The following is a 15,623-nucleotide window of genomic DNA, read 5'->3' on the forward strand; positions in this document are numbered from 1 at the left end:
GTTCAAAAGCTTGTCTCTTTCGTCAACAGAAGTTGATCCAATAAAAGATTATCTCACCCACCTTGTGTCTCAAATTTAATTAGCGCACACCTACTTTTTGTGCCAAAGTCATTAATAAAAATATTGAATAAGATTGGTCCCAAGACTGATCTTTGAGGAACTCCACTAGTAACCTCCCTTCAGTCTGATACTTCGCCTTTCAGCACAACCTGTTGCCTTCTGCCCTTTAGCCAGTTCCTTATCCACCTTACAGTGCTTGTACCGATTCCCATTTTACCTAATTTAAGTTTTCCGTGGGGTGCTGTGTCAGATACCTTACTAAAGTCCAAGTGTATTTGATCTACTGCATTTCCCTTATCTAAAAAGTAGTTATTGTCTCGAAGAAGAAAATCAGGTTAGCCTGGCATGATCTGCCTGTGATGAAACCCATGTTGCATTACATCTGCTTTACCATTTACCTCTATTTAATTTGTTTTCTTCCTTCACAATTTGTTCTAAAGCCTTGCAAATTACTGAGGTCATACTAACAGGTCTGCAATTGCCCAGATCACTTTTTATTCCCTAAATATAGGTATGACATTAGCTACTCTCCAGTCATACAGTACTTCCTTGACCCTTATGGCCTTCCATCCCCTCAACTTAACTAGTGGCCATGCCCTGGGGTCTCCAACAGCCTAATTAAAAATCATTGCTACCAGACGAGCAAACTCACATGCCAGCCAAAGTTTTTCTTGTATCTCAGCAGTGATCATTTTCTTTTCTGGACACTGATTTCCATCACGCATTCGGCCTTCATGCACATGTTCCATATTTTCATCCTTTTTGAAAGCGACGACAAAGTATTAATTTCATTTTTGGGTCATACCTAGTCCTCATGGAAAATACCAAGGGCAGGGCAGGCTGCAAAAGGGAGAGCAGATTCTCCCAAAGACTGGTGGCTATCACTGAAGTTAAACTCTTCAATCAGTCACAAACTGTGTTTCTGATCACCACACTGGTTATCCAGAAGCACATGCACGCACACACACAAAAAAGAATCTCACAGCCCCCTTTATTGCATTTCCAGTTCTCTGGCTCCCAGTCACCACCTAGGTCCAGTACAGTGAGAAGTTATTTTAAAACTCTGCTCACATATACAAAATGTTCTTCTGACCCCAAAGGGTCAGCCACATTACGAGGTCATTATAAGTTTGGATCTTACCCAAAATACCACGCTGCCAGCCAATCCTTTAGCATCTAAAACTAAAGGTTTATTATAAAGAAAAAAGAGAGACAAGAAGAGAGTTGTTAAATGGTAAAGCAGTCACATACATATAAAGACTTCAAAGTCCGTATCAGTTCTTAGCAGTATTTGAGAGTTTGCTGGCTTGAAAGTCCCTCTGAAACACACCCACAGTTTGGATGAGTCATTCAGTCCTTTTTTCAGAGCTTCAGTTTGTAGAAAAGTTACTCCAGAGGTAAGAATCAGGACTGAAGACAAAATGGAGATGATGCAGCTGCCCTTTATAGTCCTTTTGCCATGTGTCTGGTACTTCCTTTGTCTGAAACAGACTCATAGTACATGGCATTGAAAGGCCTTAAAAGTTCTCTCCATAGGCATGCCCCTGCATGCCTTGCTGAGTCATAAGGTATAGTCCATGGCTCCTTTCAATGGGCTCATTGTACAGCTGATGTCCCTTGATGGGCCAGCAAGCAGGCCCAGCGCTGATGCTGTTCTGTCTAGGGGTGTCACCCAGAGACACAGCAGCAGTTTGGAAATACACATATATCCTACATATCTGTAACTCATAATACAAAGGTGATCCAAACATATAAACAAGATGATCATACTTTGCAAATCGTAACATTTTCACTGTCACCTTTCACAGCATATCTGGTCAGATTCCTTGCAATTTTACAATGAGATCAATGATAACATAAAGTGTCCCCCAGATTCCATACAGCATCACACTTGGGATGCAAATTTCAGATAGTTTTTTTTTTTTTGTATAGTTGATTTTAAGAAAGTGCAAGCTTTGTTCACTTTTAAGTTCTTGAGCTCTTCAGTTCAGCTGACTTCTTTAACTAGTTCACTTAAACTCTCAAAGTCTGCCCTTTAGAAATAAAAAATCAGAGTTGACCTGGTTTTAATTATCCTTTCATTTAATTTAAACCAATTCAACTCGTGATCACTCGATCCAAGGTTATTTCCTATGACTAGCTGTTCTACGACGTGCTCACTACTTACAAAAAAAAAAAGTCTAAAATTGCATCGCCTCTTGTTGGTTATGGTGGTGCTAATTCTAATACAAATATTTTACTACTTTAGTGGTTTTCATTTTACAAATACCATTTTCATACTGGGTGGCAAGAAAACCGGAAAATTGTAGTTGGGAGAGGTATAACGGGAGGAGAAAGGAAATGGAAATCTTCCCTCTGCCACAAAATATTCTTGGTTGCGTGACATCCTTTTGTATTAGTGCCTTTTTAATCTCTAAGCATTTTACAACAAAATAAAACACCAAAATCTTATTTTCATGTGTGGCTTCCTTGGTATTTTTAATAATCGTAAATAATCCAGTGGAATAATTTTGTCACTTATAATCCTGAAACGGTAAAAAGTTATTAGATTTAGAATTAGACTTTATAGAGGTTCAGGCTGACAATGTTCTGTTTAACTTGTTTGTTTGTATTGTGGTAGCACCTGGCTCCAGTCCCACTGTAATAGGTACGAAGGTAAAATTGTGTTGTGCACTGAATAACTGAACTCTTAAATTTCAGAGTAGCAGCCGTGTTAGTCTGTATTCGCAAAAAGAAAAGGAGTACTTGTGGCACCTTAGAGACTAACATCCGATGAAGTGAGTTGTAGCTCACGAAAGCTTATGTTCAAATAAATTTGTTAGTCTCTAAGGTGCCACATGAACTCTTAAGGTACTAGGACATAAAAGGCAGCTGTATGCTACAAACAGATTGTGGATGTATCTGCATCCTGTATCTGTTTGTACCATGGCTTTCAATTTGTGGCAATTGTTCACTTACAGGGACATGTTAAATAGCCAGGTGTATTGAAAAGTTCTAATTCTCTGGCCAAAATGTCTTGTTTTCTGTAGATTGACTGTCCTAGATTTATCCCCTATGGATAACTTCGCTTTTAAGTAAATGAACTTAATTAGCCTGTGGATGGTTAACTACTACTTTGGCCTAGGTCAGTAGTTGATGAAAAGTATATCCTTATGGCTGTTCCAGAGATCTCTGTGAAATGGATTGGTGATCTTAGTCCAGAGCATAGTGGACAAGTATTAATATTTCCCAAAAACACCATTACATTTAACACACTTGACAATCTAAGTGTAGGCCTAGAGACTAGTCCTCTTGATCGTTGACGTCTTCCTTTCTGATCAGGGTGGCATGCTGGCAGGGTGGCACATAGGAGCTCTGTTTTCTGAACTGTACCAGTACTGTGGGAAGGACTTGTCTCCAAAGCTGCAAATCTAGAACTTGTTCACTTAATTTTTTTAATATAAAAGATATGCTGTAACAGTGACCTTCTCACATCTCTAAAGTATTCTGAGGGATCAGTACAATAGGTATGTGAGGTTCTGTGCCTCTCGCAACTATCTCTGTTCTCCCAAAAAAGTTCTGGAATTCCAAATGGTTTGGATCCTAGCTTCCTGAGAATCCCTTTCAATTAAGATCAGATGGATTGCTATTGATAACATTCCACGGGTGAGAGTTCTGGAAGCTGGGTGTTATCTGTTCATAGCCCTCCACCTAGGGTAAGTCCAGGGTTAGTGGGACTTGAAATTGACCTATGTTAAAGAACCCTGGGCTTGAGTGTCTATATTTATATTTTAACCCTACTTTAAGACTTTTCTAATCTGTGCTTGAACCTAGGGGTCTGATGTCCACAGTGCAGTGCGCAGACCTGAGTCATATCCCAGAGTTTCTAGCACCCTCCTCTACTGAAATGTGGCCACTCAAGCCCTAGGACCGTGGTGCGCTTTGGGAAAACTTACTGCCTGCCCAGTACATTACAGGAAGTTTGAACAGCCTGCCAAGCAGTCATTTTGGTCTGTGCACTCCCAACTGCTGGAGTCAGCAACTTGAAGTGTCTTTTCACTAACTTCTCTTGCTTGTGCTTTCAGTCCTGTGTCAGGAAACTGGCAGGGCATCAGTGAGGAACTGGTGGACATTTTGCTAGCATTTTCTGGCCCACCATAGGTACGTGATAGATTTTTCTGATGGAGCTGGAGGAGTGTCCTGGTGCCTGCTGCTCAGTATAGTTGACATAGCTGCTGATGCCCCCCACATAGACTGCTGCTTCTGGCTCAGGGCCACAAGCACAGACTGGTGGGACCATGTCATTATACAGACCTGGATGACAAGCAGTGGGTCTAGAACTTTTGCATGAAAAAAGCCACACTTCTGGAGCTTTGTGAGCAGATTGCCTCCACCGTAAAAAGACACATCTTCACCGGTCCAGAAACAGCTTGCTGTAACTGTCTGAAAACTGGTTACCCCGATCTGCTTACTGTGGCCTGCTGTGGTCTTCACAACCTTTGTGAAGCCAGAGGTGAGCCCTTTCCCCCTGACTGGACCTACGGCAGCGAGGGGATGCTGGATCGGTACCCTCGGCCAGCAAGTGCAGCTGCCGCTGCTGGAGCTGGCTGCATCTGGACAGCAGAAGTCAGGAATGCTTCGTGTGCTCACATGATAGACTTGCATGGCCCAGTGGAAGAGGAGCAGTAGTACCTGTAGGAATGTGCTTGTTGGAGGAAAAGTGGCTTATTTTTTGCGGGGGGTGGGCTTTTGATTGACATGCAATGTAAGTCTGAATGACATGGTGATGAATAATGAATTTGGTTTGGGGGGAAAGAATGGGTCTACAGATGGAATTTATTGAAATGTGAATTGATGTACCTAGCTAAATAGAAGAATACCTTTTGCTTACTAATGCTTAATTGCTCCTGAACATGTGTTTAGCTTTATCTCAAATCATGACTGATAATGTGATGCAGAGATAACAATAAAATTTATTGAAAACATAACATGCTTTATTTGTAAACATGTCTTAAAATAAAACACTCAGTGTTGGGCAAGCCAGTGCCATTACACCCCCCCACCCCCAAAGCATGATATAGTTAAAATATGATACAATCTCCCTACCACTACATGTCCCCTGGCCTCACGTTCTCCTTTCCCTTCTTTACACATTTTCCCCTCACTTAGCAGCGGCAGGTGGTGATGGAGGTTCCACTGGAGAGGGGTTGAAGAAGGCAGGCTGCATGGGGTTTAGTTGCCCTACCCAGCCACTCATAAGTCCTGAATGCATGGGCCATCCCAACAGAGTTGTCCAAGCTACTACTGGATGGGGGATATGTTGCAGCTTGATCATGCCATGTCATTGGGGAGGCAGCCGGAGATGGTACTCTTGCTGCCATTATGGACAGGAATTGCAAAAACTGTTCTCTGTTGAGCTCTGTCCTCCTTCCCTTAGCTGCTGTTCCTGTGCCAGGAACTGCTTTGCAAGTGCCTGCTCCCTCTCTGAAACCCTGTCCTCCACCTGGACGGCAAGACTCCCCCTTTCCTCCTTCCTGTCAGCATGCCATTGTTCCAGTCTTTCATCCCTCTTCTGCTGCTGCAGGACCTGCTGGTCTGCCCTGTCAAGAACATTGACCATAACTTCATCACAGAAATGCTTAATTTTGGAATGTCTGAGAAGTTATACTGGGCCAGGGATCGAGTTCCTGAAGAACAGTAGGCAGTATAGCTTGAGGGTCCTGAAAGAGGACAAGAAACAGAGTTATTGTCTAAATTAGTTCATTTTTTGTGGAAAAAAAACTAGAAGCACAATTTTCTGTGAAATCTCCAGGACATAAAATGTAAGATTTCTAGAGTGAACTGATACATTGTGAAGGGCATGATTCAGTCCTCATACTGTTTCCGGATACAGCCTTGTTAATCTGTTACAGAAGTGCAGAGACAATGGTAAGTTAAAAATTATAACCTTTTTTCCTGGTTTCAGAGTAACAGCCATGTTAGTCTGTATTCGCAAAAAGGTAAGGAGTACTTGTGGCACCTTAGAGACTAACCAATTTATTTGAGCATAAGCTTTCGTGAGCTACAGCTCACTTCATCGGATGCATACTGCTGTATGCTGTAGCTCACGAAAGCTTATGCTCAAATAAATTGGTTAGTCTCTAAGGTGCCACAAGTACTCCTTACCTTTTTTCCTGTTTCATAAAAATTTCATATCTAATTGCCATATGGTAGAGGATGTATAGCACCCTTGCTGCAAGAGGCTTTTTCCTCTCATTTCAGGCCTTTCATATTTTGGAAGACGTAACCATTCTTGTGGTGCCCTATTGGCAGAGGGGGATGTTATTCCAAACTGCTGAAGTATTTAAACATATAGTGACCAAACAGCACATTTGTGAGTGGAGTGGACTAGTTAGCTATACAGAGGGGCATGGAAAATATGCCCTTCCCTGCAGGGTGACTAACTATATGGAGTTCCTCCTTCACAAAATGTTTGCATCTATCAGCATTCAGGATTGGGTCAGAATCCATGAAGGAATGAACATGATGCTGTTAGCTCACTCATGGCTTACCCTATTATTTCTGCACACAAACACTCTGAAATGTTCAGCTTTCCTACACCCCACACCTGGCACAGTTCTGGGAGAAAACTGACACCCCACTCATACTTTGGAGAAATGATTTTGTGACCCAGAGACACTGTGGATTGCCTCTAACTGAAATGGACTAATTGGAAATAGAAGACTATTTCCCAAACATGTACACTGAGTTCACTGTTTACAGATGGCTCCATAGACCCAGGAGGAGTAATTACAGAATGGCAAATTTTTTATTACTGAAAGGAAAACAAGAATGACCCTAGCAATCATCTTGTGACTTAACTGTTAAAATTATGTTTACAGCTGTTTATGAATGTTTGAAATGCCATGTTGCCATTTTGAACTCCACATGGTGGGGGTACGCCAAGGCACTGTGATACAATCTGCCATTAAGGTGCCCCAAGTACTCGTTTTCTTTTTGCGAATACAGACTAACACGGCTGCTACTCTGAAATTTGCCATTAGTGGCCACATGCTGGCCTATCATTTTTGGGGCTTACCATTTTTGCATTGCTTCTTATAGCAGATATCCTTTCCGTTACTGTAATAAACTGTAAATTTGAGTCATACATTTACTGGACTCGGTGGCAGCTTCTGTCTCCCCCTGGTTTTCTGTAAGCTCAGCGAATAGGGGCCAAGCATTTGCTGTTGATCGTGATCCACAGCCTGCTCTTGGACTGGCTTCATTAAAAGAGTCACTCTGTGCTCCTCACTGAGAGCCTGCTGCTGGCTCTCCTCAGATATTCAGGGCCCAACAGGGACCATCCTGGCTGACCAGGTTGTCATGAAGCACTGTTGTCTCTGTGCTTAGAACAGCATCCAGAACTCCATCAGTCATCATAAAATGGGAACGTTGTTCACAAGTAGCTGAGGTGCAGTTTTTACTTCTGGTCTTCCGATACTTGCTCTTCAGCATCTTAATGTGCTTGCTGCACTGGTCACCTGTCTGGAAAATCTGCAGAGGTGCCAGCTTTTTAGCTATCTACTAGTATACATGGGCATTCGTGGTGCTTTTTCTGAAATACACAATTTACTTGCCTTGCACCAGAGATTCACCAGAATTTGGCTGTGCTCCTGTAATCATGAAGCAGCTCATTTTACAAAAGGCTTGATTGATTTGCTCTCTCTTGCAAATCCAGGAGATTCTCTGATACTGTGCTTGGAGATTGGTGATTAGAAGAGAATGGGTAAATGCTGACCTGATCTGCTGCTGCTCACCAAGTGGGAGAATGGCTTCCATTTTAATAGAATGGATTGCAGATTGTTGGGATAGAGAGAACTAATGAAGTTGTCGCATGGAATTGTGGGATACTTCTCATGGACTCCGAGGACCTGAGTGAAGCTGGGTTGCGTCTATACTGCAAAGCAACAGGGCTCAGACCTTGTGTCCTGGCTTGACCTGTGCTCTGACCCTCCAGCGCTGCAAGGTCCTGGGACCCTGGGTCTGAGCCCCCAGTTAGCACAATTGCAGTGTAGATGCAAGGGGGGAGGGGAATTAGGCTTGAGCCAAGCTCAAGGACAGGCTTATGTTGCAGTGTAGACATACCCCATGTCATTCACTTTCCCTGTTGGTTTAACAAAGGCAGAGGATAGAGTGAAAGTCTGTCTAGTGTGGTGCTTATCAACAAGTGTATTAAATTTTAGCAGCTTAACACAAAAACTGATTACATTTTTATCAATATCATCCTCTTACCTAAATTCTTCTAGATACCTAATAGAATTGAAGTTGTTTTCCTGTTTTTGGTTTAATAAAAATCAGCAATGTCCTTTTAAAAAAAAAAAAAATTGGAGGTGTGGCAAACACACGGACTAAAAGGAAATTTGTGGGTAATATAACATGTCCTAGAAGCTTAGTTAAAAATACATCCTCTGGTTTGTATGTAGTGTAGTTGTAGCCATGTTGGTCCCAGGATATTAGAGAAGCAAGGTGGGTGAGGTAATACCTTTTATTGGACCAACTTCTGTTGATAAGAGAGAGAAGCTTTCGAGCCACAAAGAGGTGGTCTTCAGGTCTGGGAAAGGTACTCAGAGTGTCACAGCTAAATGCAAGGTGGAAGAGATTGCTTAGCATAAATAGTTAGCACGTACTATGAAGTTAAGCTCCCAGGCTCATCTTTTGGAAGAGTTGTGCAGGTTTCCTATGAGGATGAAGCGTTACAAAGGGACCTCACAAAAGTGGGTGACTGGACAACAAAATGGCAGATGAAATTCAATGTTGATAAATGCAAAGTAATGCACATTGAAAAACATAATCCCAACTATACATATAAAATGATGGGGTCTAAATTATCTGTTACCACTCAAGGAAGAGATCTTGGAGTCATTGTGGATAGTTCTCTGAAAACATCCACTCAGTGTGCAGCAGCAGTCAAAAGGGCGAACAGAATGTTGGGAATCCTTAGGAAAGGGATGGATAAGACAGAAATATCATATTGCCTATATATAAATCCATGGTACACTCACGTCTTGAATACTGCATGCAGATGTGGTTGCCCTATCTCAAAAAAGATATATTGGAATTGGAAAAGGTACAGAAAATGGCAACAAAAATGATTAGGAGTTATAGAACAGCTTCTGTATGAGGAAAGATAAATAAAACTGGGACATCTCAGCTTGGAAAAGAGATGACTAAGGGGGAGGGATATGATAGAGGTCTATAAAATCATGACTAGTATGGAGAAATTAAATAAGGAAGTGTTTATTCCTTCTCATAACACAAGAACTAGGGTCACCAAATGAAATTAATAGGCAGGAGGTTTAAAACAAACAAAAGGAAGTATTTCTTCACACAATGCACAGTCAAACTGTGGAACTCTTTGCCAGAGGGTGTTGTGAAGACGAAGACTATAACAGAGTTCAAAAAAGAACTAGATAAATTCATGGAGGATAGGTCCATCAATGGCTATTGGCCAGGATGGGCAGGGATGGTGTCCCTAGCCTCTGTTTGCCGGAAGCTGGAAATGGGCGACAGGGAATGGATCACTTGATGATTACCTGTTCTGTTCATTCCCTCTGTCACCTGGCATTGGCCACTGTCGGAAGACAGGATATTGGGCTAGATGGACCTTTGGTCTGACCCAGTATGGCCGGTCTTATGACCAGATCTGTGTCTGACCAGTCAGTCCTTAAATTCATAACTCTGCTAGACACTAAAAATCATTTATTGAACAGACAGTGGATTTATGGCTTATTGCAACCACCTTTAACCCACAAATCCTCTCATTTTGTCCTATGACTGCAGAGGTTTTAATAGGCCACTCTACCTTGAATGGTCCCTTAGAGTGTGTGCTAACTACTTATGTTAAACAGTCTGTTCCACCTTGCAATTAGCTGTGTCTTTCAGAGTACTTTTCCCAGACCTGAAGAAGAGCTCTCTGTGGCTTGTCTTTCTCACCAATAGAAGTTGATTCAATAAAATATATTACCTCACCCACCTTGATCCTCTCATTTGGACATTTCTTGGTAGTTAGTAACCCTCTGGGTAATAACAAGTGCCAGACTTCTTTAATTATTGAACCATTATAATTTACAGCGTAGGAAGCCATCTGCTTCTTACCATCTCTCTTGTCTAGCTAGGTGGAAACCATGGGCCCTGAGAGACGACAACTTATTAGAGGTCTCTGGGAATGTAATACTGAGTTAGGCTTGGCATAGTTTTAATGAACCATCTAATATTGTGTTAGTTTTGGTGATGAGCAGGTTCTCGGATGGGGGTGGGCTTAATAGGAAGCTGGCATCAAACATCTCTAGACTCTTTATAGCATTAGGCATGCTGTCAATGAACAATAACTACACACTCCACTTGTCTCTGCAACAGAGTGTCCTGTTTCTTTCACAAGGAATTTCACGTTTTGGCCAGGCCATTTTTAGGGATGAGGCGGGATATTTGTATCTATTCTGAATGTAACCCATTCCTTTAGTTCTGCTTCATGTCCTTTCTCTCCTTTTACAGTTAGCATCTGTAATTTTGAAACAATATGTGGAGACTCACTGGTGTTCCCAGTCAGACAAGTTTAGGCATCCAGAGACCACAGAAAGGGTAAGATTCCTGTTTAATACTGTATTGGTTGCATGTTGCTTGTCTGCTGTAACTGATTTTTATCATTGTGGAAAGCTAAGGTTTCTGGTTGGCTTGTTTTGGAGTGGTGGTTGGTATTGATTTATTAGAGCGAGTAATGCCACCTATTATTTAGGTTGTCTAACACTTCCTGTTATAAGACCTGGTTTTCAGTTGCTTATAATTTTCCCAAACTTTAACTCTTTGGGCTGATTTAAAAAACAACAACAAAAACTTCAGCTACATCCATTCAAGTGTTTCTGATAATGAGGCTGTGAAAAAAATGTCTTTCAATGTTTAAATAATTCTGGTGACCTTTTCTCTGAGAAGCACTTAACCCTGCCATGCTTTTGACCTTCTAATTGAAATTTGGCAGAGGGGCAGGCTTTGTGTGCATTTTGCTGTTCCTTTGAAAGTCTGCCCAAAATTGGTAAAGTTATAGACATTTGAAAAATCTCAGTTTGCACATGCTTGGTAGAGGCTTCTTAGAGTTTAGCAGCTAAAATTGCCAAAGACTCAGTCCTCACTGAGCATGCCTGAGTCACTCACGCTGACCATACTGTGTAGGTGCCATCTGTGCTCAGTGGCTCCAGTCCAGGGCTACACAGGTGAAGCTGGACATTCCATGTAATAGTTGCTGTGAGCTGGGGTGGAGTCAGGCAGCAGACCTGAAAGCAGGGAGCTTCTCTTCTGTGCTCTCAGCAATTCTCCTGCTGGCATCCAGGCAGCATAGAGGATGAAGCCACCTGAACTCAAGTGCAGAGGGGACAAGAGCCAGACTGGGGGGAGGGTAAGGAGTAGATTGGGACAAGGTGTCTGGAGAGGCATGGAGCTAGTTGGCCTGGGGGACGCCATACTGAGATCCGACAAGGAACTGGGTGCAGGGGGGAGAACTGGGATTGACTTAGCAGGAAGACTGGGAACGAGAGGTGGGGAAGAGACTGACTCAGAAAGGCAACCCCAGAGAGGAGATTGGGACTGGCTAGGCAAGAACACTGGGACTGGGCTGAAGATCCAGGGGTGAGGGAAGAGACAGGAATGGAACAATGACGGGTTGGAGGGGGTGGGGAAGGGGACAAACTTGTGGGGAAGGAGGCAGAAGAGTCTGTTTCCACCAAAGCGCACTCCCCTCCAGAGACTGGAATAGAACCCACAATTTCTGAATCTTGCCATTCCTCTGCTGTTGACAAATATTTGTCGAACCTAGCGGTAAATTCTCATCTCCCTCTAGTGCTGACACATATAGAGGATGACAGTCTTCTACTGCTCTCAACTACTCCCTTAGCTCAAGCAGCGGAGGTCTGTGCAGTGGATCTGAAGGTTCCAACCAGCTAATAAACCATGTGTGTCAATATGTGCATGTGGGAGTTCTGTTTTGTAGTTTGCTTTGAAGAAAAAACAAACACCCTAGGAGATAACATTCTTTTAACATTTTTTTTGGTTTAAGGTTGCAAAGTCAAGCACATCTAGATTGGGGCTCACTGGAAGGGAAATTCTAATTGGAGAAATGAAAGGTGTTAGGAATTGGGTTAAATGTGAGCAGACATCCTGGGTATATTCACCACTAGATTTAGAACTCCTAGGAAAGGCTAGGGTCCTTTTTTATTTGGGATTACTTGGTGCTCTCATACCTTTCCTTCCCTTTGAAGGATTTTATGAGATTAAAACTGTGTATAAAGTATAAACTAAACTTTAATTGCAGCTTTACTTTTGGGAAAGCTTTTATATTTGGGTGTGTTTTATATGGGAAGAGTAATACATTTCTGCATGTTGTGCTCTGTCTCCTTTATAAATTGAAAGGAATCCAGATGTGCATGTTTTGAAATCACACCCTTAAACCTGATGCTAACAACAAAAGAATCTGCTAAACATATCAGAATGTGATGAGAGCAGTTTGAAAACACTATATTGTTGTGTGTGATAAGTGATCTCTCTTGCTAAATATCATTATTCTCTGCAGGCAAAAGTTGCCATAAGGGAGCTGTTACCCAATGGCCTGAGAGAATCTATTAGTAAAGTGCGCTCAAGTGTTGCCTATGCAGTTTCAGCCATAGCCCACTGGGACTGGCCTGAGGCTTGGCCCCAGCTTTTCAATTTGTTGATGGAGATGCTGGTCAGTGGTGATCTGAATGCAGTGCATGGAGCCATGAGAGTACTTACAGGTATGTATATATGCATGACAAGACCTGAGCAGTTGTCCTGTTTTTTCCTTGACTTCGATGGTATTGTGCCACATTCCCACTTCCTGAGCGAAGTAAGGAAGCTGGAGCAGAAGTGGGGTGCCTGTGTGGTGCAGGAATTAAAGCCTCCAGCTCAGTCACTGCTAAACTTCCTTGTCATTAAGGCATAGCAGAGGTTCTCAAACTTCATTGCACTGTGACCCCCTTCTTACAATAAAAATTACTACATGACCCTAGGAGGGAGGACCAAAGCCTGAGCCCTGCTGCCGTGGATGGAGGGGCCAGAGCCCGAGCCCTGCTGTCCTGGGCGGGGGAGGGGGGAAAGCCCAAGGGCTTCAGCCCCAGGCAGGGAGCTTATATCCTGAGCCTCTCCTCCCAGGCCTGAAGCTCTCGGGCTTGGCTTCGGCTCCAGGCCCAGCAAGTCTAAACCAGCCCTCGCAACCCCTTTAAAATGTGGTCCCAGCCCACTTTGGGATCCTGACCCACAGTTTGAGAACTGCTGGCATAGAGGAAAGTATGCTGTGCTAATAGGATACAGCTAGGAAGGAATTTCCATTATAAGATCCTATTTTTCAGGTACCTACAACTTAATCTGACATTTCTTCTGCTTGTTCTCACTACCTGATGAGGTCTGTGTTTAACCAAACTTTCCAAATATACTAAAATCTGTTTGAAGAAAGATAGTATTCATGAACTAAGGGATTTTTAAAAACTTTTCTCACACAACTCGCTATTTACACTTTAATTGCACCCTGGATTCCACCACAGAATTATGCCTTTGGTTTGAACACATTTTGTTTACAAATAAAGTTATACTCTTGGAAAACAATCAGTATCAGATTTTTCTAACTGGTATGAACATGGGTATATGTGGAGCATTGTAAACTTGAAATGAGTTTCAAGCACTAGATACTGAGTATCGTTGGAGAAAACCAAATGCAAAAACTGTCAAGGCAACATTAATATTCAATTCTACTCTGAAAAGTGACTTTGGAAATAATATTATGAAGTGGTCTCTGTTTATGCTGGAGACATGCATGTTGAATGTGCTCAAGTTTTATAAGTAAAAACATATTTGTAATTGCCAGTTCCACAAATTCACCTTGGATCAAAGAGTTCAGTGGTTTTTCCATTATATGTGTTGTTACAAGTAATAAAGGTTCTATAGGTGAAAATCTCCCTTCAGCAACACCAATGCAGTCTCATTGTTTTCACTGGGTTGAATTGGTATAATTGATATGGAACTCAACAGAGCATTTTGTTGATATACAAAACTAAGTGCAGATTCCATTAGTTGTTGTGAGTGGGCTCCCAAGACTAACAGGAGTAAAAATCTGCAACAAATTTACTTTTATCACAAAAGTAAGCAGGTATTTTGAATACATCCAGGAAGCAGATTGGAGAAAGAGACATTTTGTAGTCTTTTTCAGAGTAAAGCTACGCTTTTATATTTGTGGCACCTTAGAGACTAACAAATTTATTAGAGCATAAGCTTTCGTGGGCTACAGCCCATTTCGTTGGATGCATAGAATGGAACATATAGTAAGATGTATATGTATATGTGTGTGTGTGTGTGTATATATATACAGATAAGTTGGAAGTTACCATAGGAACTGTGAGAGGCTAATTACTTAAGATGAGCTATTATCAGCAGGAGAAAAAAAACTTCTGTAGTGATAATCAAGATGGCCCATTTAGACAGTTGACAAGAAGGTGTGAGGATACTTAAGGAAATAGATTCAATATGTGTAATGACCCAACCACTCCCAGTCTCTATTCAAACCCAAGTTAATGGTATCTAGTTTGCATATTAATTCAAGCTCAGCAGTTTCTCGTTGGAGTCTGTTTTTTGAAGCTTTTCTGTTGCAAAATTGCCACCCTTAAATCTTGTACTGAGTGGCCAGAGAGGTTGAAGTGTTCTCCTACCAGCTTTTGAATGTTATGATGCCCGATGTCAGATTTGTGTCCATTTATTCTTTTGCGTATTGAATAAATGCTCAAATAAATTGGTTAATCTCTAAGGTGCCACAAGTACTCCTTTTCTTTTTGCGAATACAGACTAACACGGCTGTTACTCTGAAACGTTCAAAAACTGGTAGGAGAACACTTCAAGCTCTCTGGCCACTCAGTAAAAGATTTAAGGGTGGCAATTTTGCAACAGAAAAGCTTCAAAAACAGACTCCAACGAGAAACTGCTGAGCTTGAATTAATACGCAAACTAGATACCATTAACTTGGGTTTGAATAGAGACTGGGAGTGGTTGGGTCATTACACATATTGAATCTATTTCCTTAAATATCCTCACACCTTCTTGTCAACTGTCTAAATGGGCCATCTTGATTATCACTACAAAAGTTTTTTTTTCTTCTGCTGATAATAGCTCATCTTAAGTAATTAGCCTCTCACAGTTCCTATGGTAACTTCCAATTTACCTGTGTGTGTGTGTTTTATATAAAATCTCTAATATCTTACTATATGTTCCATTCTATGCATCCGATGAAGTGGGCTGTAGCCCACGAAAGCTTATGCTCTAATAAATTTGTTAGCTTCTAAGGTGCCACAAGTACTCCTGTTCTTTTTGCGGATACAGACTAACACGGCTGCTAATCTGAAACTTTTATATTTGAGATTTTTAAATTAAAGTTAGAAAAATGGAAATCCCTGCGCAAGTATGAATGTGGCCTTGTAATTTTCATTACTTTATAATGCTGGGTCCAATAACTTTATGCATTTAATGTAATCTAAATTGCAAAAGCTATTAATTCAGCA

At 41.7% G+C, this 15,623-nt stretch overlaps 1 protein-coding gene across 2 annotated transcripts in view; it reads left to right on the plus strand.

Moving 5' to 3' along the window:
- The window catches only part of IPO9 (importin 9), a 167,123-nt gene that overhangs the window by 30,218 nt on the left and 121,282 nt on the right, over positions 1-15,623 (plus strand). For both annotated transcript variants that reach the window (XM_077839190.1, XM_077839191.1), the window contains exons 3-4: positions 10,570-10,656; positions 12,635-12,836. In XM_077839190.1, coding sequence (XP_077695316.1) covers positions 10,570-10,656; positions 12,635-12,836 — 289 coding nt within the window. The remainder of the gene's footprint in view (positions 1-10,569; positions 10,657-12,634; positions 12,837-15,623) is intronic.

The sequence above is a fragment of the Eretmochelys imbricata genome, chromosome 21 (genome assembly GCF_965152235.1).
Source record: "Eretmochelys imbricata isolate rEreImb1 chromosome 21, rEreImb1.hap1, whole genome shotgun sequence".
NCBI lineage: Eukaryota > Metazoa > Chordata > Testudines > Cheloniidae > Eretmochelys > Eretmochelys imbricata.